The sequence below is a fragment of the Equus quagga genome, chromosome 11 (genome assembly GCF_021613505.1).
Source record: "Equus quagga isolate Etosha38 chromosome 11, UCLA_HA_Equagga_1.0, whole genome shotgun sequence".
In the NCBI taxonomy this organism is placed as follows: Eukaryota; Metazoa; Chordata; class Mammalia; order Perissodactyla; family Equidae; genus Equus; species Equus quagga.
This window is the reverse complement of record NC_060277.1, coordinates 101,503,974-101,526,113: the sequence shown is the minus strand read 5'-3', so window position 1 is coordinate 101,526,113 and position 22,140 is coordinate 101,503,974. Positions and strand designations below refer to the sequence as shown.

At 40.0% G+C, this 22,140-nt stretch overlaps 1 protein-coding gene across 2 annotated transcripts; it reads left to right on the top strand.

Moving 5' to 3' along the window:
- Window positions 1-41: 41 nt before the first annotated feature.
- Window positions 42-18,392, top strand: POLG2 (DNA polymerase gamma 2, accessory subunit). 2 transcript variants are annotated; one of them, XM_046676057.1, is made up of 9 exons: window positions 42-3,143; window positions 7,110-7,236; window positions 7,360-7,465; window positions 8,544-8,717; window positions 9,562-9,702; window positions 11,726-11,806; window positions 14,295-14,395; window positions 16,452-16,569; window positions 18,004-18,392. In XM_046676057.1, exons 1-9 carry the CDS (start codon window positions 2,579-2,581, stop codon window positions 18,169-18,171), a joined length of 1,581 nt encoding a protein of 526 aa, XP_046532013.1. In that variant the 5' UTR covers window positions 42-2,578; the 3' UTR covers window positions 18,172-18,392. The 2 variants fall into 2 exon arrangements, with proteins under 2 accessions (XP_046532013.1, XP_046532014.1); XM_046676058.1 differs by lacking the exon at window positions 18,004-18,392 and having other exon boundaries at window positions 16,452-16,652.
- Window positions 18,393-22,140: the final 3,748 nt, after the last annotated feature.

Here is a 22,140-nt window from a genome sequence, read left to right as displayed (position 1 = left end):
CCATAATTTAGTTTTGGGAAGTGGGGAGATCAGAAGACCCTTCTTAAAATGATCTCTATTCATATTGCAAGAATTAAAGTGGGATTGATTTAGATAAATTTATAATTCTAGGCTAAATTGCATAAAGGCTTTCTGTTAGTACCTCCCAACATCAGGTGAGTCATTTAATTTATCTATTAGCAGAATGGTGAAATGAAATACTGAAATAGGCGGTAGTTGACTGTATAGCCCCGCCTTCAACTTAGTGTGAGAACAACACAGATGACTTTGTTCCTTTTGCAAAACTTAACAGTTTGAAAAGCTCCAAATAGTTTGCTTTTTCAAAAGAGATATTCGTGCTCTTGGCTGTATTGTGAATTACTGAAATGTCAAACCAAGCTAAAAAACTATCGACCTTTTAAGGTGGTTGGCCAAGAGCTAAGTTTGAATTGGTTTCCAGTGTTCTTAGTGCAGGTTATATATAGATTCTAGTCTTCACAGGCTTCCTGGGGCTCTTAATGTAGTCACACTGGGAGTCATGAATATTTTTCCAGTAATTCAAGGACCTCTAGAGGATTTCAGACTGTAAGGTTTATTCATATTCAGGCAAACACAGGAAAAAAACCTCATCAAAATGAACAGTTAACCAAGAGGAAGCAATGTAACTAAAAGCACAGTGACTGTAGTACAAGTGGTCTTGTTAGGGTTAACATGGTGGTTTATTCCTAGAAAGATCCAGGGGGGGAGCTTTAGATCTAACTGCGGCTCACCAACATCTGTAATCCTTTATTTCAATAATGGTTAGAAGTAGGTCTGAATATCTTCCCAGAGAGTGGTATAAATGTTTAGTTCTTTTTTGCCAGGAGAGGAGAGGTCTTTATGAGACTTCATTTAAATTCTGATTATTAAACTGAGGCTTTAATTGATGTTAATGCCTTATCTATAAAATGTAAAACAATCTAGAATTTGCTTGGGGGGGTTGGGGAGTGGTATTTCTAGGACTAATACATTGAAAACTGATTCAGCCTCTAGTAACTGAACAGTTTTCAATAGCATGGTTAGTCAAATTCATTATGACTTTTAACTTACAAGAAGCTTTTGGGGTAGGTTGGAGTATTTATTACATATTTTACTGTTTAATGTCTAACGTTGGCCTTTAATTTGTAAACATTTATTGAAATGATTGTGGGGCTGTGGAAAACATTTACCTATTTACCTTTGAAGTAAGTTTTAAGACAGTCCACTTTTTAGCATGTGTGTTGTGTCCAGCCTGTGGTTGTCTTAACTAATAAATGTGATTTTTCTCCCCATTCTCTCTTTTATTTATTTGCGTATAGGCCTCTCCCCTGGTGTGTTTTTCCTGAGTATGGAAAACACAACATGTTAATAATGCCCAGCTTTGCAGTTTGATTAATATAATTGCTTTCCAACACCACTGTTTTCATTCTCTAATTTTCTTTTTACAAACTCGAGCACGTCTTTGTATAGAATGATTTTCTGAGCCTATCTTACAACACCTTACACATGATGAAAAATTTTAACTGTTCTTGTGCTACGTTTGCTCAATTGCTAAGCTTTTGCCCTCATTTCATAAACTGCTCCTCCTCGGTAGTCTAGTGGAATCTAGTACCTTGTTCCTTTCACCTGGAGTGATTTTTCAAGGTTTCTGTAAGCATTATGAAGGAAGTTAGAAGTAAGGAATCATGGGCTTTGGAATCAACGGTTTTCCTCAGTCTGAGCTTCACCACTTTTTCACTATTTGGCCTATTTCCTTAAGGGTTCCAGGTGTTAAAATAGAGATTGCAAGGTCGCAAGCCTGCTAGGTAATCGTAGATCTCTGTTTTAAATAGTCACAAGGTTTACTGCGTGTTTGATAAACCTTTAGAAGGGCCCCTTATATGCTAGTGGTTTGTGCCTGCACATTCGCTTTTGCCCCTCCTTGCGGTTGGTTTCCAGGGTTCCCAGGTGATGTGCTGACGGAGGACTGTCCTTCGAGAACCACTCCGAGGTGTGAAGGGACTGTACCCCCTCCCTCGCACGGCCCAGCTGCACTCCCAGGAGGACTGCCCTGGGGGTAGGCATGCTAGCGGCAGCATTTGCCTAGCGTTGCAACAAAGGCCTTGGTCTCTAAGCCACCACAGAGGGACTAAAAATGGGAACCAAAGTTTATTTTCGTGACCGTTTTTAAGATTGAGAAAAGGGGTCTTTAGATGATGATTTGGGGAACACCGAAGTAGTTTTATGTCCGATTTGCAAAAAAAACTGCTAAGGAAAGTAAAGCTGACTCAACAGTGGCTGTAGCACGATGGTGAAAAGTAGGTAGGAATGCCATCCGGGCTGATGAGGTCAGATAAAAAGAACAGCCAATTAGAGGGTATCGGGCTTGATTGAGGCGAGAAGGGGCACGAGGCCCGCGGCCGCCATGTCGAGGGGGAGGTGCGCGGCGGCCGCGGCAGGAACAGGGACGCGCTTCCGTGGGTGGGTCGTGCGCACACGCACTTCCGTCGCGCCTGCGCAGTTGGCGCTCCGGCTCTTAGCGTAGTGGCGGTTAGTTGAGATCAGCCGGCTAGCAGGAGACTGCCCCTTAAATTCCGAGGCGATGCGCTCTGGTGCAGCTGTCAGGGCCGGCCGCAAGGTCTGCAGGGTCCTGTTGTCTGGGTTTGGGGGTCGAGTAGATGGAGGCCAGGCGGAGCGGCTGACAGAAGGGAGTAGCTCTCTCGGAGGGCCCCTGAGTTCGCACGAGGAGCTGCCCCGGGGGAGCGAGCCGAGAGAAGCCCCGGAGTCCGGTAGCGGGGGCAGCGAGGCGCTGGTGGAGATGTGTCAGAGAAGATATTTCCTCAGTGGCACCGAGCGGCAGCTTAGCCGAGAGTCTCTTCTGAGCGGGTGCCACCCCGGCTTTGGTCCCTTGGGCATAGAGTTGCGGAAGAACCTGGCGGCGGAATGGTGGTCCTCGGTGGTAGCGTTCAGGGAGCAGGTCTTCCCGGTGGACGCCCTGCACCATGAACCAGGCCCTGCGCTGCCCAGGGACAGTGCCTTCAGGTTAGTTTCTGCAGAAACGCTACGCGAAATCTTGCAAGACAAAGAGATGAGTAAGGAACAGCTAGTAGCATTTCTTGAGAACTTACTAAAAACTTCTGGGAAGCTACGGGAGAGCCTTCTTCACGGTATGCTTCACGATTTCATGCTTCAAAATAGGTGTCGGGGTGGAAAGGCAGTCTCGCTCCTTTTCGCGAATTGCAACTGGCCCTTTATTCACGTGGGAAGGAAGTTATGTGGTTCTCGTCTTTTTGAAGTATTTGGGTGTATTTACATGCGTCTACCCTGGAGGAAACTGGTCCACGGAATCGTTACTGTTCCTTCAGAGTCTGGCCGAAGGACCTGATAACGCTCTCAGTTTCACGGGGCTGGAATTTTAGAGTTCAACTGAGCCCCTGTAGAGTTAGGACCTAAATTAAATCATGTGTTTGACTTATTTGTCTGTCGTTACTGAGATGTTTATAAATATTCCACAGTTATTCTGCTATTTTACACACAACAGACCAATCAAGAGCTCATTTTTCTAGAGCAAAAAGAAAATACCCCCCCCCCCCCCGTTTTGTTACTGAAAACTGATCTACAATCTGTTGTTTGAAGACCCCTTTAGGTAATTTTTGAGTCGGCAAAATAATAGGATTAATCAAGCTTTTTAAGTGATTCTTGAGTGAGTACACAGGAATTTATAGGGCACCATTTGCCTTTAATGTCAAATAGAACATGATTGCAGAGATTCTGAAAAAACAATTAAGGTTCTTTATAGGACAGACTTGGCTGCCACAGTGTCTGATTCTTGCAAAATGCTATCTTTGCCGTTTTTCACTAAGTGGTACTGTAAAGTAATTTAAAATAACCAGTGTCCATGGTTCTCTGAAAATTAGTACCCGTGTTGTAACCTTCTAAAGATTTCCTTAATAAAGCAAACGAAAACTCGTGAATAAAGGTGACAATTTTGATTTATACCGCTTTAATTATTCCATAGTGGCCTTACTTTGGGGGAGTTAAGTCACTGCTCATTACCATGTCCCAAACCAAATCAATCTTTTCTTCCCTATTTGAAAATGAAATTTAAGCTCTCTTAGATGTCCATTCATCAAAGCGTCTGTTGGTGTCCCAGACATTTTCTTGCCCTCGGGAGACTAAAGCCACTTATTTGCCAAATCCTTTGGTTGTCTAGGGTTTAGCTTAGAGTTACCAGTTTGCCACTTCTTTCTACGCCCAGTGCCCTTGCTTGCTTTCTTCCATGTCTGAACGATTGTGGTAGCCGCTCCTTATCAATAGTTTTTTAAAAGTCTCGGTCATTATGTCTCCAAACATTGTAAGTGCCCATTGTTTTTCTTCTGTCCTTCTGTGACTAATTACACGTATGTTGGACCTTTTCCCCATCTTGGCAACTTTCTTGACACATTAATCACATTTTAAAGTCTATGTGTAGAAACCCAGAGATATCCGTTTCTAGTATCTGTTTTCCTCCGGGCTTTTGGTCATTTGGACTTTTCTCTTGATATTCTAGGTAATTTGTGTGTAAATTGTAGAGATAAATTGATGCTTTAGGTGGCGTTTTGATAGGCAGCTCGAGTGGGAGCATGTCTTCTTAATACAGTCTGGGATTAAGTTTATTAGGGGCTGGGCTGCATTCAGTCTTTTCACCTCTACTCCGAGAGTGTAGTCCTTTGAGTGTCCCTTGTGAAAGACTGGAGTGTTTACCAGGGCTCCTCCTCCTTGATGAGCTAGGAACAACAATTTTTTGTTTGTTTTTTTTGTGAGGAAGATTGTTGCTGAGCTAACGTCTGTGCCAATCTTCCTCTATTTTCTGTGGGACGTCACTAGAGCGTGGCTTAATGAGCAGCGCGAGGTCCAGCCTGGGGTCCAAACCTGTGCACCCAGGCCTCTGAAGAGAAGCACATGAATTAACCCCTACAACACCAGGCTGGCCCCCTACGAGCTACAATTTTTGTACTTCTCAGTCTCGTAACATGTCAGGAATCTCTACTCAACACTTCAGCTTCTCAGCTCTGCTGCATGAGAATTGGAAAAGCAGACTAAATGTTGGGTTCTCCTCTCTGCACTTCCCTTTTCTCCAAATCTTGGACCCTCAAATCCTTGCTGCCTTGATAGCTCTCCTATGTCTTTATATTTTACTTTTATTTATTTTTAATTAAAAAAAATTATTTTTTCCCTCTTCTCCCCAAATCCCCCCAGTACATAGTTGTGTATTCTAATAGTGGGTCCTTCTAGTTGGGGCATGTGGGACACTGCCTCAGCATGGCTTGATGAGCGGTGCCATGTCCATGCCCAGGATCCAAACCCGCGAAACCCTGGGCCACCGAAGCAGAGCACCGAACTCAACCACTCGGCCTCGGGGCTGGCCCCTCTACTATGTCTTTAAACAGATTTTTTTTTTTTTAATGTTTCTTGACCAGCTTTTATTGTTATCAACAAGCTAGTGTTCTCTTACCAGAAGTGGAAATCTCAAATCAAGCAACTTTTGAACACAGTGCTGTCATTTAGTGGGATATAATCTAAGTGCATAAAGAACTACAAAAAACCCCTTGAACTTAGATTTATTCTAGGTAGAAATGTTGGAATTATAATTCTGAAGCTATTTGGTATGCATTATAGGATAAAGCAAATAGATGGATAGATTAATGTTATTAGGCACCACGATTTTCACTGTAAAAGAGAGAGAAATATAAAAGAAGGCAAACATAATCTTTGTAATGTTGCATTTGAATTGACAGTATCAATATGACCTCATGATTTTTAAAAATAGCTATTTCCTAACTTTCTTCATTGAAAGGGCCTGGAAGCAATTGCACTCAATAGCAATGAGTACACCTAGTACCCAGAATTTGGTTTCTAGAGTGAACCAGTGCTTGGAGAAATGGCTGATTCCAGGTCTGGGGTGGGGAAAGTACAAGGTGAGTTTGGGACAGTTTATGGTGCTAGAAAGCAAAGAATTACTTGAAAACTCGTGGGTTCATGTCAAAAGGACACAGATACTGGCTTGCAGGAGACTCCCACTGGCTAAATTTGGGACAAATTGAACATTAAAATAAATATCGATGGTAATGGATTATAACATATTAAATAAAATTAATCCATAGTGTTAATTTAAAAAATAAGTAATTGAGGCTGCTGGTGAAGGGAGGAGGTGGAGAACATTTATATTTTTACAGAAGCTATGCAATAAATGTAAAAGGAAAGATAAATTAGAAAAATAACTATTTTATGATTTTGCAATCCCCAGTATTATAATTGATTCAAGCAAGGATCATAAATGGATTCTAAAATATTGGGTATAAGATTATTGGGGAATGGATATTCGCTACATTAACCAGGTAGTCAAATTTGGTTTCGTTAGTAGTGGGATAATCTGATATTATGTTCCTCCTGTTAGGATGCAGTAAGACATGCACATCAACTGTGTAGTATCTATTCCTGCTAAAAATAACCCAAATTAAATCATAAGGAAACAATCAGACAAATCTCTAGTGTGAGATAATCTATGATTAGACTGGATTCAAGTAAAAAGTCCATGTCATTAAAAGCAAAGTTAGAGAGGGGAGGAATTGGGAAATGTTCTAGATTCAAAGAGATTAAAGAGACCTAATCAAAATGCAGTGCATGAACCTTAATTAGGGAGAAAGAGAACAGCAATAAATGACATTTTGGGTGACAGCTGGAGTAAACAGAATATCAACCATATGTTAGATGAAATTATACGATTAATTTTATGGTGTAATAATATACAGAATATTTTTAATTTTAGCAGATTCGTGCTGAAATATTTGAAGTGAACAAGAAAAAGAAAACAAATGTGGCAAAATGTTGACAATTGGTGAATGTAGGTGAAGGGTTTACAGGTGTTTATTGTCCTATTTCAGCTTTCTTGTAGATTTAAAAATCTTCAAACTAAAATGTTGGGGAGAAACTACCTAAAATTAAGTTGTAATCAATTAAGATCTGCCTTAGTAGTTCCATGCTGTTGTACTGCTCTGTTAGCATTATTGTGTTATTAATTTGTCTATTAATTGACCAAAATGATGTGGGTTTATAGAACAGATTTATAGGATGATTGGTCTATCTTTTGACAGGTGCCTTGGAGCACTATGTTAATTGCCTGGATCTGGTAAACAAGAGGTTACCTTATGGCCTTGCTCAGATTGGAGTGTGTTTTCATCCTGTTTCTGATACTAAGCAGACACCTGATGGTGTTAAAAGGTACTAAAAGTGGCAAATAAACTTGGCCTTGTATTTAAATAGTCAAGAACCAGTCATTTTCACTTTGGGATAGATTATATAATTTTCAAATAAGTAATTATCTGATATTTCTGGTATCCAAAGAATTGGTGAGAAGACTGAAGCTTCACTAGTATGGTTCACTTCAGCAAGAACTGCAAGCCAATGGCTTGATTTCTGGCTACGTCATCGACTCCTATGGTGGAGAAAGGTACTACAATAATTATCCTAATTTAATCTTTTTTTTTTTTTTTTTAAGATTTTCTTTTTCCTTTTTCTCCCCAAAGTCCCCTGGTACATAGTTGTATATTTTTATTTGTGGGTCCTTCTAGTTGTGGCATGTGGGATGCCGCCTCAGCATGGCCTGATGAGCGGTGCCATGTCCCTGCCCAGGATCCGAACTGGCGAAACCCTGGGCCGTTGAAGCAGAGCACGTGAATTTAACCACTCGGCCACAGGGCCGGCCCCCCTAATTTAATCTTTAATAAGTAAATTGTCTTAGTTTGTCAGAGGTAATACTTCTCTATAATAAATGAAATTTTATTTGATGTAGCTATGTTATATTTATAAGACAGCTATAATAAATCAACAAATACAAATAACCTCTCTGCAGTGATTTTTGTTTTTCCATATAACAAAGTTACGTTGGTTAAGACATTCATTGCTCTCTCTCTTTTGCTCAGAAGCTTTTGTTCATAAGCCTTTACATTCGAGATCAAGTTCAAGTCCCTCACCTGGCATTCCTGACTGGTACTGAGTTCGACTCTTGCTCACTGTCACGGCTCTAACTTTTGCTTCCTACCTCCATGAACTCTTCATGTTAGTGAAAATAGTTCTGTAATTTCCAATCAAGTTTTAGTATATGCTGAAGAGAAAAGAGTTGAAGAAAGCATTTTTTGTCTCACCCTTGTCTTATTTTTCTCCAACTCTTAAAATCCCCACCCACCCACCTAAACTAAATGGAATAATCACAAATAATTAAGCTCTTCACAGAAGGATAAGAATGGTGAGTATATGATGCTTTCTTCTTTATCCCACTTAGTTCATGGTTCCCTTCGCCTCTTACTAATTGACCACAGAAAGGCTAGATAGCATCAACAGTTGTTCTCTGTAGTTCTTTCAGACTAAAAAACAGCATTTTTAGCAGTACATTCCCTCATATTTAATTACACTTAATTTTTATTTGAGACGTGATCAGTTTTGTTCAGTTGCTGGATAAAAAGTCTCAGGCAACTTTTTAACATTTATTTTAATAAGTTAGTAAGACAAACTTAAACTTTCTTTTCCAGTTTGCCATGAGTCCATCTAACTTCAGCAGCAGCGATTGTCAGGATGAAGAGGGACGAAAAGGAAACAAACTTTATTACAATTTTCCCTGGGGAAAGGAGCCAATAGAAACCCTGTGGAATTTAGGAGATCATGAACTTTTGCACATGTATCCTGGAAATGGGTCTCAATTATACGTATGTTTTACCTTGAGCTCCTATGTATCCTTTACCCAGATTCTCTAACTGTGATTATTTCTGAACTATTTGAGAATAAGCTGCAGACATGGTGCCCCATGACCTGTTACTCCTTCAGTATGTATTTCTCAAGTGCAAGGACACTCACCTACATAACCACAATGCAACCATCAAAATCAGGAAAATAACAGTAATCTACTACTACCATCCAATCCACAGAACCCTTCAAATGTAAGCAGTTATTCCAATATGCCCTCTGTGGGTCCAGGATCCAACCTGGGGTCATGTATTTCGTGTACTTATGTATCCTTAGTCTCTTTCAAATGAATAATTCCCTTTATCTTTTCTATCTTTCTTGATCTTGACATTTTTTAAGAGTACAGGCCAGTTACTTTGTAGAATGTCTCTTGGTTTGAGTTTCTCTCATCTTTCCCCATGTATTTTTGTTAGGAATGCCACAGAAAGGGTACTGCCCGCTTCTCGGTGCATCATATCAGGAGGCAATGACAACAATTTGTTTTTGGTGATGTTAACTTTTATCTCTTGGCTAAGGTTTCCACCAGGTTTCTCCAATGTAAAATTGATAGGTATTTTCTAATGAGTAAGTCTTTTATGGGTAGATACTTTATATAAATAACCTGTTTCTCACCAAATTTTGATCTACTGGTTGCAGCATCCATTGATGATTCTTGCCCAAATCAGTGGTGATTTGTTAAATTAATTTTATCATTCATTCTAGATTTATTGATCAGTTTGTATTCTGATTCTACAAGTCTAAAATATGTAATTTTAAGAGAGAGTTCTGCTAAATGATACTTTATTTTTGCTTTGCTTTTCTGTGAAGGGCCGAGATGGACGAAAAAGTGTGGTTCCTTCTGTTTTATCTATAAATGGAGATCTAGACCGAGGCATGTTGGCTTACCTCTACGATTCTTTCCAGCTAACAGAGAACTCCTTTACAAGAAAGAAAAATCTTCATAGAAAGGTGCTTTTGATATTTCAGAGATAGACTTGGGAAACTTAAATATGTTTTTATCCCCCTTTTTTTGTACTAGTGTGCTTGTTTTATAACATAAACTCTGAATAATAAACTTATTTTAGTGCAAGTCATTTAGGTATTTTTCAGTTTTTCTAGAATCTGGCAACAGGAATAATAAGTGGATTCTCACGCAACGAACCAGGCATCCCTATTGGGTAATCCCAAAGGCATTTCTGTTTGATCATGGGCAGCCAGACAGCTGTCTCTGATTCTTAGCCCCTGAGCCTTTCCATTGATGGCTTCCATCTGTATCAGAAGCTGAATGTTAAGTAGGAGTTAAGACAGACAGATCAGCAAGTCTTGTCTGCTTCTGGTCTGCCCCCAAGTGGCTGATCACTGAATCACAGGGACTAGATAGGGGCCTGAGTCAATGGAAAGGCTTTAGGACATGCAGCTTGAGCATTTTTATAGGCTCAAAATCAAGAGAGACGAAGGATTGAAGTTATGGGAGAGAAGATAAATGACTAATAGAGCAAGATTTTGGAAGAAACAGGAGGGAATCAAGACAGGATCAAGAATACAAGTTGGAGGGATTGGTCTTGAAAGGGAATTATTTGAAACAGTAGGGAAGAAAGAGATAAATAGGCTACTGGGGCTGGTTAAGTTTTACTCATACTCTATTTTAATTTCTAGGGAATTAGGAGGCAAGATTATTAGCTTAAAATGTGGAGGAATAGGGTTTTAAGTTGCAAGAGTTTAGAAGAGTCAGATTCCTCTTGAATGTGAAAGGGAGCTGCCCGCATCAAAAGTTTTAACATGTTGGGTGCTCAACTGGGATTGGCAACTGTGAGCTTTCAGCGACACTCTGCATTGTTAAGTGATTTATTAGGCAGTGTTCATGGAGCCTGATATGGCCGTAGAGAAAGTTAGATTATAGAATTGTTCTGGGGGTTGGGATTTATAGGATGTATATAGCAAGCAAACAAGGGGGATCCTTTCTTTCTTTCTCTTATACCCCACATTCAAACAATCAGCAAAACCTGTTTGGCTCTACCTTCAAAACATATCCTGAATCTGACCATCTTTTACCACCTCCACTGCTTCCACTCTGGTCTAAGCCACCATCATCCCCTTATCCCCCTGCTGAGCGGCTCTTTTAAAAGGTACATGTTACTTTGTGCCTCTGCTCGAAACACTCCAGGAAGTTCCTCTTCTCACTCAAAGGAAAAGCCAAAGCCCCTAAAATGTTGTATAGAACCTTTTCCTTTTTGACCTGCTGCTCTCTACCTCACTCAAGCTGCCCTAACAGCACGGACCTCCTTGTTGTTTCTAGGTCATGCCAGGCGTGCTCCCAGCTCAGAGTCTTGTCATTTGTTCTCCCCTTTGTCTGGAGTGCTCTTCCTCCAGTATCCACAGGTCTTGTTCCCCAACCACCTTTCAAGTCTTTGCTCAAATGTCACCTCAGAGAAGACACTTTCTCTTACCACCTTATTTAAAATTGCAAACAGCCCTCCCCTACCCCACCTCTTGGCCAGCAGTTGCTATCATCTCCCCTTTTTTAGCACTATTATTTATTTTGTTTATTAGCTGTTTCTCTCCATCGTGAGGGACAGAGATTTTTGTCCCCAGCACCTACAGCTGTTTCTGGCACCAATGAGCCGTTCAGATGTTTGTTAAATGGATGACTGAATGAGAAGAGTGGTGGGTTTGGGCGAGAGAAGGTCCAAATGATAAGCCACATGGCCCAGGCTGGGTAGGGAAGGCAGCGATGCCAGAAGGGGACAGTTTGAGGGAAAATGGAGTTGTCAGAAAACGGCAGAGTATCAAGTGAACTTACTTCTGCAGAACATCTAAGTGGAGAAATCCGGAAGCAGCTGGATACATCATTACATGATTTTTTTGTGGCCTCAGCTGGCTTCCATTTTCACACAGAAAGTTTTAACTTTATGAAGCTCCATGTTTGTTTGTGCTTGTATTATATTTAAACAAGATGTGCTGTCCTTTTTCCCCTCTCTTTAAATTGCCTTAGGTACTTAAACTTCACCCCTGTTTAGCCCCTATTAAGGTTGCTTTGGATGTGGGAAGAGGCCCAACAGTGGAATTAAGACAGGTGGGTTAAATGAGTTTAATGTCATGATTTTAATTATAACCATTATTCCAAGTAAATGAGTAGCTTGCCACTTAAAGTTTTATTTTGATTCATCTGCTTTTTAAAAATTTTTAATTAAATAAGGAATGGTGGATAAATACTATGGTTAGTTATAGATAATTTGAAGTACAGTGTATTAAAGAAGCTGAATACAGTTCGGTGGATTTTGCTGTTAACATCATGCCCAGTCATGGTTGCATTTTTTAAGTGAGTATGCATAGTTTTGGTAATCAAAATTTTCATACAGATGTCTAGTAAATTATTTCTTTCCTCCTTCTCTTTTTAACTTAATGCTTTTGATCCTTATTGGTATAAGCACAGGCTCTAGATCTGTAATCTTTTTTTTTTTTAAGATTTTATTTTTTCCTTTTTCTCCCCAAAGACCCCCAGCACATAGTTGCATATTCTTCGTTATGGGTCCTTCTAGTTGTGGCATGTGGGACGCTGCCTCAGCGTAGTTTGATGAGCAGTGCCATGTCCGCGCCCAGGATTTGAACCAATGAAACACTGGGCCGCCTGCAGCGGAGCGCACGAACTTAACCACTCGGCCACGGGGCCAGCCCCTAGATCTGTAATCTTATTTCGATTTTTCTAATCTATCTGGTTGAATTACTCTTGAGAAAAGCCAGGAGGGTGGTTCTCGTTCCTCTCCAGCAGTCATTTTTGTCTGGGTGGCTCAGACCCATCCAGGACCTGAGTGAGGACACTGGAAAGATGTAAAGAGTGAGAGTCTTGGCTTTCTGCCCAGACTCCTGTGCACATGTCTGGGAAGGTAAGGATAGCTCAGAGAAAGGGAAAGGGAAGATAATGGCTTAATTTCCACATTCCCCTTCCCCCACCTGCAGGTTGTGGCAGGCCACCCAACACCCTGGTAGGTAGCCAGTTCCTACAGTTTTTTGCTTGAAGAACAAAGAATTCTGCCCTCTAGATTTTTGTGATTACAATTGTGGGCCTTTTTTTGTTTTTGTTTACTTAAAAGAGTATAGTATTTTGTGCCTTGAGTGTCTTTAATTTACCAAAAAGATAGTGTGTTATGTATCTTATTCTGTTTTTAACTTTTTGCCTCAGCAGTGTGACAGAGAGAATACTTACGCGTGTAACTTTTGGGCTATACTAGAGTTTTTGTGGATTAAATACACAGCGATGGGATTTTTGGTTAAAATGAATCTGTATCCTTAGTTTCGCAATATCAGCTAGATTGCCCTCCAGACGCGCTATGCCTATCTGTCCTCTCACCCATGGTGAGGGTTCTCCTTTCCCCATGTTTTCAGTGCTTAATCATGCTTGGAGCTTTTTCTCTCCTGTTCTACCTTCCATTAGAAAGAGCAAATTTTCTGCTGGCAACCACTAACTTATTAAAACTCATATTTATTTTTCCTTATTAATTTCTTAGATTTATTAGTATCTATATTCTCATCTATCCCCAAAATACCGAGTACCTTAACACCCATTTGCTTCACTGTGGTTGTTCCTTGGGAACCTGTTAGGAATGCACATTCTTGGTCCCCACCCCAGACCTGCTGAATCAGAAGCTCTGGGAGTGAGGCGGAGCAATCTGTGCTTTGACAAGCCTTCCAGGTGATTCTCATGCTAGCTGAAGTTTGAGAAACAGTGCTCTAGCTCAGGCACACCCCCACCCCCAAGCCCCGTGAGGGCGTTTGGTATTGTCTGGAGACCGGTTCTGGTTGCCACAAGGTGGGGGAGGGTGCCACAGGCATCTAGTGGAGGCCAGGGATGCTGCTAAACATCCTACGCCAGCAGTGTGGGATGAAAGAAATCCTGTGGAGCTTTAGTTCTCAAATGTTAAGGCTGTTTTCAATTTTGCTTTGTTTTGCTTCACCATTGCTTGTTAAGAAAACAGTAAAGTCTGCTAAGTCATTTACTCATTATTACTTCTGTATTTCCAGTCAGACTTTTGTCTCCAGCATTCCACTGAAACACATCAATCAAATCACTCATTCTCTTCTTGAAGGGTTTTCTTCAGTTGGCTTCAGGAATACCACTCTCTCGGTATTCCTCATACTTTTCTGGCTACTTCCCCTTAGTTTCCTGAACTGGCTTTTCCTTCTCTTCCTGATGGGAGTATAACCCTGGGGCTCAGTTCTCAACTCTCAGATGAGTTTAGAGTTAACACAGCCTTTTAGATTTCTATTTTTCTCTGATAAAATCTGTTTGGTTTAATTTGTGTTTTAGATGATAATTCTTATATTTGGTATAAAAGTTTCTCTCAGAAGATTTGTATTTAGTATTCAGCTTTGCGGTGCTTAATTTCTTCATTTTCAGAGGAATTATATAATTTATAAGTATACAATATATAAATTATATCACATAATTAAAGGAATTTATGTCCATTGTAAAGATTGAAAAAGGTGATTTATGGTCCCCAAAAATAGGGTATCACTCTGGCTACTTTTCTTTCGTATTTGAAGTTTTTGTATTTTTTCCCTAGGTTTGTCAAGGGCTATTTAATGAATTACTAGAAAGTGGAATTTCTGTGTGGCCTGGTTATTTGGAAACTGTGCAGTCCTCATTGGAACAACTTTATTCAAAGTAAGAATTGTCTTCTTTGCCACTAAAAACTGTCTTTATTCAGAGTTTTTGATCATATGATGTTTCTTTATGAGTAACAACTCTCTTCTAAATGTATATATAATATAATTAAAAATTATTCCTAATTTTCCCCCCATTTTACAGAACCACGTGCCCTTAGTTAATTGCTACAGCAGGGAACGATATTTATCAGGTATATTTGAGCGCATACTATGTGCAACGTTAAGACTTAACATCATGAAGTGTATATACCTGAGTTTATCAATTTATGAGAGTTGGAATTATGTGTATTGGATGCATTTGTTGAATCAGGACTGAGGGAATCTGAGTGGAGTACCTTTTCCTTGCTGGCCTCGTGGTTCATTCTGAGGCTGAGTGGAAGATAATTCCATCCAAGAGGACAGAGAACTAGTCTTCTCAGTGATCTGCACCTCCCTTCACCGGATCGCTCAAGGCTGAAACCTGGATATTGTCCTTGACTCCTCTGTCTCCTTACTCTTCACATCCAGTCAATCACTAACTGTTTGTCATCCTGCCTCCTACATGTATCTCAGATCCCTCTCTCTCCATCTTCACGCCAATACCCAAGTTAAGGTCACCACTGTCTCTTGGCTGGATTAGTGAAGTAATCTCCTAATTGACCTCCCTGTCTCTAATCCTACCCCTGCTATTTCACTAACTTCTCTTTTTTAGTAAAGTACTTCATTCTTCCCTCCTTTGAGTTTACTTTGTTATTCTTTTAGCTTTTTGTGTTGAATATATATCTTTTGGGTGAAAAGTTGTGAAGCTTTGTGTTTTGGTCCTCGGTTCTCTAGTAACTAAAATACACCTTTCAGATGATGTAAGAGGAAAAGTAGGTTTCTATCAATAAAGCAACTAATGCTTTCATCATATATAAAACGAAGGGGTGGTACTTGGACTTCCCAGTCCTCTCGGGTTCTAAAATCTTAACCTTGGAGTTGTGTGGACATTATCGAGTTACAGTCATTCTTTATATGGTAAAGGCTTTATTGTCCTGGGAGATTTTTATCCAAGTATTTATTAAGTGCCTGCTGTGTTATATGTACTTTGATAAAGCAGTGAACAAGACAGAAAAGTTTCCTGTTCTTATAAAGCTTATATCCTAGTGGGACAAAATAGATGAAAACAAGTAAATAGATAAATAAGATCATTTCGATGGAGTCCTACAAAGAAAAGAAACGTTAATGAGATAGTGTGACTGGGTAAGCAGCAAGAAGGCCAGTGTGGGTACTCAGTTATTGCTGAACTAGAAACTACAGTTGGCCCTCCACATGCCCAGTTCCACATCCATGATTCAACCAAGCATAGAGCAAAAGGCCTATGATGGTTGTATCTGTAGTGAACACGTACAGACTTTTTTTCTTGTCCTTATCCCCTCAACAATACAGTTTAACAACTATTCAATAGCATTTATATGTATTGGGTATTATAAGTAATCAAGAGATGATTTAAAGTATATGGGAGGGTGTGCGTAGGTTATATGCAGATACCACTCCACTTTTGTAAGAGACTGGAGCATCAGCATATTCTGGTATCCATGGGAACGGAGGTTTCCTGGAACCAATCCTCAGCAGATACTGAGGGATAACTGTATACGTTAGCATACTAAGTTATATGTTAAGCATGATTTTGGGTGTAAGTTGTTGTACACTGGATCTTTATTATAGTAGTATGACAAAAGACTTGAGTCTAAAATAATTTTTTTTTATTGTATCCGAGTACCAACAGGCCGAGGTTGTTAAGTTCATCCATAACATCATCCCAAATGACAGGCTGAGATACCAGTGTTTATTTCTCAGATTTTATTTTCTTTTATGACTTTTCAGCTATTACAATGTCAGAAACTTTCTGAAGTTTTACTTTGAATACAATTAAGAAACTTGAAAAAGGTGTTTTTTGGTTCAGCCCTTAAGCCCTGCCTTTGAATTTTGTGACTCATGAATGTAGCATGAACTCTAAGGAAATTAAAGCTGGTAATGTGGTGAATTTACAGTTGATATTTGTGCTCATGTATTTTGTTTACTTTTTTTCTTAGATATGATGAAATGAGTATCCTCTTCACGGTTTTAATTACTGAAGCTACTTTGGAGAATGGATTAATACATCTGAGAAGTAGAGACACCACAATGAAGGAAATGATGCATATATCCAAAGTAAAAGACTTTTTAACCAAGTATATATCATCAGCTAAGAATGTATAGATTTTAATATTTGTATAATAAATATTCTTTCCTAATTTGGTAGTCTTATATTAACTTACCTTTTTTTTAGTCCCTTTGCACTTATGAAGTGGACATTTGTGGTGCTTCTTCTGATTCAGTTTTTATTACTTATATTTCTTGATATATTCCATTGTATCAGGAATATGTTCAGTTACAAGAAACAAAAACCCTGCCATACTGGATTAAGCAAATTGCAGTTTGTTTTTCTCATAACAAGGAATCTAATGGGCAGACTGTCCAGAGCTCGTATAATTGTTTCCTCTATAGTTAGGGACCCAGGCTCTTGCTATCTTTCTGTTCCACCATCTTTACTGTGTTGGCTTGTATCTTGTTGCTTCATGGTCACAAGGTGGCCACTGTATTTCTAGCCTTCTCTTCCACATTCTAGTTAGGAAGTTAAAGAGATAAGAGTTAGCCAGCCAAAATCTACACAGAATTCGAAATATATTATGATGTACATCCAAAAGCTATATAATGTTATAATCCAATGTTACTGCAATTAAAAAATTAAAAAATTAAAAAAAAACAGCCAGCCAAGACTCTTCCCTTTTTTTTTCTTTTTTAAATTATTGCATTGAGGTTTATATTGGCTTATAACATTATGTAAATTTCAGAGGTACATTATTATATTTCATTTTCTGTGTAGACTGCACTGTTTTCACCACCAAAAGTCTAGTTTTTATCCATCACCTTACATATGTGCCCCTTTACCCCTTCACCCTCCCCCCACGCAACTCTTCTCTTTTTAATTATGAAAGTAAAAGCTTTCTCAGACATCCCCATCAGAAGACTTTACGTTTCATTCATCAGAACTGGGTTACGTGGTCATTCCTAGGCCAATCACTGTGCAAGGGAATAAGATATCATGATTAATTTGGATCAAACACAGTTTTATCCCTTGGGGCTACAGTAGTGTCTTACCCTCTCTGAAGTGGGTTTTGTTATCAGGAAGGAAGGGGTCTTTATGGAGTCTGCTACCTGTACACTGTCAAATATCTAAGATTAGCCTAAAACTAAACTTTTAAAAATTAGAACATTAATTGATTTTTGAAAAGCAAGCTAAGTGTTAGATAGTATAATGTAATTATTAGTGTATTTCATGTCTAATTCTAATAAATATGTATGTAAGAAATCTTTGAGCTTTTAGGTGCTGATTATGTTTGTGTTCATTATAATCATTACCAACCTGACAAAAATGCCAACTGATAATTTGTGTAAAATATCTTGAAAGGCTGCCTAACTTGTCTTAGTTGACTTGACTTAGTAGGTTTTTATTTTCTGGTTATTATCTTTTGCTATTGTATAGAATTTCACACACAAACATATACCAAATAGTATAATTAATCTCATGTACCAATCACCCAGCACCAACAACTACCAACCCATGGCCAGTCCTGCCTCACCCACCCAGCGCCAGCCTTCCAGGCTTTTTTGAAGCAAATCACAGTTATCACTTCGTTTGTAAGTATTTCAGTTAAGGATCTTTTGTTAACCATTATCATACCTAAAAAAATTAATACTAGAAGATATTAAGGAATTATTGACAATTCCCTTGGGTGTGAATGGTATTATGGCTTTATTTTTCTGTTTAAAAAGTCCTTATCTGATAGAGACACATACTTAAATATTTTGAGTGAAATAATATATCTGAGACTTGCTTTAAAATACTCCAGTTTAAAAAAAAGTGGTGGGGGGCCAGTCCAGTGGTGTAGTCATTAAGTTCATGTGCTTTGATGGCCCAGGGTTCACAGGTTTGGATTCTGGGTGCGGACCTATACACCACCCATCAAACCATGCTGTGGCGGTGTCCCACATACAAAAATAGAGGAAGATTGGCACAGATGTTAGCTCAGGGACAGTCTTCCTCAAGCAAAAGAGGATGATTGGCAACAGATGTTAGCTCAGGGCCAAACTTCCTCACCAAAAAAAAAAAAAGAGAATATAGATGAAAAACAAGGATGACGCTGAGTTGTTGAAACTTGGTGATGAGTACATGGGGGTTTATTGTACTGCCTCTGTTTTTGTATATATTTGAGAATTTTTATAATAAAAAGTTTTAAAAACCAATTCTTAAATATCCATTCAGTTTTCAATTGGGTAGTAATTTCATAAAATTTTGTACTGTTCATTTGAATCAGAATCCAAGTAAGGCCAATTTATTGAAATTGGTTGTTAGGTCTTTTAATCTTTCTCATCGTATAGATTTAGGTGCTATAGGCACTCTCTCTTTTTTTTTTAAGGAGTTGGGTTATTTATTGTGGGATTTTCCTCTGTTGGGATTTTGCTCATTAACCCTCCACGGTGTAGTTTAACCTGTTCCTCTCTGTCTTTCCTGTAGATTGAAAGTTGAATCCAGAGGCTTGATCAATTTCATTTTCAACTTCTGGTGGCTAGATTATTTCATGGGTTGTGTTCTCCCATCAGGAGGCAGTAAGGTCTGGTGGTTTCTGTTTTGGGGATGCTAGTAATCACTGATCAATGCCCAGATCAGTCAGTTCCTTAGAGGTAGCAAAATGGTGATATTCTGATTCTGCCTTCCTGCTTCATTCATTAGCTAGAATACTTCTACAAAGAAAAACATCTCATCTGCTGTTTGCTTAGAGATATGGGAAAGGTATGATAAATACTGGATTCATCCCCTTTAAAGTTATTCTTTTGATGCTCAAATTGTCCTATCTTTGGCCTGTGGGAGCCTCTTCAAGTTGGCCTCGAGGCCTTTTGACGCAACTTTAGTAGTCTTCAGTAGCTTCCTTGCTATCTAATGTAGAGGTTATGTATTTCAGAGTTTCTCCAGGGAGCCCTGGTTCCTTTTATTGGAAAACACTGTTTGGAGACCATACTCTGGGTAGTAGGGATGCTCGTTGTTGGAAAGTGATCTTTGTTCCTAGGCCTTTTCAGTGTTTAGAGCTAGCAAATATATGTGTGTGTATTTGTGTATATTTCCCCCAGATTAAAAAATTCATCATGAATTCACACCCCTACTTTTCATTGAAATTCAGTACTGCAGAAGAGTGTGTGTGTGTTTTAATCAACTTTATTGAGATATAATTTACATACAATAAGTTTACCTATTTTAAATGTATGAATTATGAGTTTGGGCAAATGTGTAGCCACCACTACAGTGTGATATAGAGCATTTCCATGGCCCCAAAAAAGCCCCCTCGTGCCCCTTTAGGACTACAGGGTTTTTACTTAACTTCTTCTATCATACATCTTTATCTCGTCCCACACCAAGATTTCCAACTCTTAAAGATACCGAGGGTGCTAGGATCAGGGTGCCACGCCACACAGCTGCTCATTTGCTTTATCTCAATCACGCAGTCTCAGAGTTACTATACCGATAATACCACCATACGTCTACCTAAAAGTTTAAGTTTTATTTTTGCATTTTTGAGTTCAATACTTAGTTTTTAATATAACTGAGAGTCTAAAAACTTTTAAAAAATTATTTTTCTGAGGAAAATCTCAGTCCTGCCCACAGATACCTTTATTTAGTTACCTTGTCTTTGGAGGGGCCTCCGCCTTCACAGAGGGATTGCATTCTTGGTCTCAGATCAGCTGACTGTTACGGCATCTGCACTAACTGGCAACATAGAATGTTTACATTGCAGTTGAGGTGAGTAGTATTTATGGAGGATTATCCAGATCAGAGGTGTCCACCTGGGGTTACACATCAGAATCTCCTATGGAGCTTTTTTTTTTTTCCTCTCCCCAAAGCCCCAGTACATAGTTGTATATCTTAGGTGTAAATCATTCTAGTTCATCTATGTGGGATGCAGCCACAGCGTGACCTGATGAGCGATGCTAGGTCCGTGCCCAGGATCCAAACCAGCAAACCCCAGGCTGCAGAAATGGAGTGTGTGAGCTTAACCACTTGGCTGTAGGGTTGGCCCCATTTTTTTTCTTTTTTTAAAATTTTTTTGTGAAGAAGATTGTCATGAGCTAACGTCTGTACCAAGCCTCCTCTATTTTACGTGGGATGCCACCACAGAGTGGCTTGATGAGCAGTGCTAGATTCACACCCAGGATCCGAGCCCGCAAACCCCAGGCTGCTGAGTCAGAGCACGCACACTTAACCACTATGCAACCAGGCCAGGCCCCTCCTATAGAGCTTTTTAAAAATATATTTGAGCCCTATCCAAGACACACCTACTAAATCTCTGACAGTGGGGCCCACACAAGAATATTTTTAAAAATGTATAGGTGGTGGGGCTGGCCCCGTGGCCGAGCGGTTAAGTTCGCGCCCTCCGCTGCAGGCGGCCCAGTGTTTCGTTGGTTCGAATCCTGGGCGCGGACATGACACTGCTCATCAAACCACGCTGAGGCAGCGTCCCACATGCCACAACTAGCAGGACCCACAACAAAGAATATACAACTATGTACCGGGGGGCTTTGGGAAGAAAAAGGAAAAAATAAAATCTTTAAAAAAAAAAAAAAAAAATGTATAGGTGGTTTCTGATGTTCACCCGAGCAGTAACCACTATTAAATTTATCAGAAAGCTGCATACTGAGATGGATTGTTTTGATAGAACTTCCTTCCAACCCAATTGCTTTTAATAAATTTTCTCACCAAATACCCTTCTCAGGTATTATGCCATAGCAATATATATTGAAAGATGTTATTAGAAATAGTTTTATGAAACTTGGTGTTGATTTAGCTGTAAGAATGTTCTTGAAGACATTTGTTTGCTGTGTTATATCACAGCTCCCCGTGAGCAGGCATGGGACAAATTTCTCTCAGATTTGGATTCCAGGGATGGTCATGCTTCTCCTGAAGTCTGGCCTGTTATTATGTGTGTTATGTATTTGTATGTTCACTTCATTCATTCACCAAGACTTTGAGCACCTCAGTCCCAGGCACTCTGGGTGCTGGGGATGTATTGGTGAACCAAACAGACAAGGCCCCTGTAGGGGTGGGTAGGTGCCTGGACAATTTCAGGCAGTTTCAGACAGTGACAGTTTGTAAAGGAAGTGGAGCAGGACGATGCGCTACATCATGGCTGTGATGGTGTGCTTTACGTAGGTGATCAGGGAAGCCTCTGAAGACGCGACCCTCGAACTGAGACCGAGTGATACGAAGGAGCCAGCTGTGTGAAGATCTGGGCAGCACATTCTGGGCAGAGGGACTAGCAAGTGCCAGGGCCCTTAGGAGGGAAAAGGTGTGGTGTGACTAAGGAACAGAAAGAGGGCAGAGGGGCTGGAGGAGGTGAACAGAGGGGAGATGGGTAGAAGATGAGGTCAGAGAGGTGGTCCGGGGCCACATCACTCACAGCCATGGGGCCCATAGTAAGGAGTCAGGAAGCAACTGGAGCAGGCAGGGGTGCTTTAAGCAGAGGCGGGACGTACTGTTGTCTTGAGAAAGATCACTGTGGAGAATGGAATGTAGAGGAGCAGAAGAAGCAGAGACAGAGAGCGTAGAGGAGAGAGAACTGTGAAGGGGCTCGGACAATAGCCCAGGTGATGGTAGCCAGGACAAGAGAGGTAGCCATAGCCTTCTTAGCC

Bases quoted from the DNA above. Each gene is read 5' to 3' on its own strand.
- POLG2 (XM_046676057.1), top strand. From the start codon at position 2,579: ATGCGCTCTGGTGCAGCTGTCAGGGCCGGCCGCAAGGTCTGCAGGGTC. The intron at 11,807-14,294 runs GTGGGTTAAATG...TTTTTTCCCTAG, and splicing joins CAACAGTGGAATTAAGACAG to GTTTGTCAAGGGCTATTTAA. The intron at 14,396-16,451 runs GTAAGAATTGTC...TTTTTTTCTTAG, and splicing joins TTGGAACAACTTTATTCAAA to ATATGATGAAATGAGTATCC.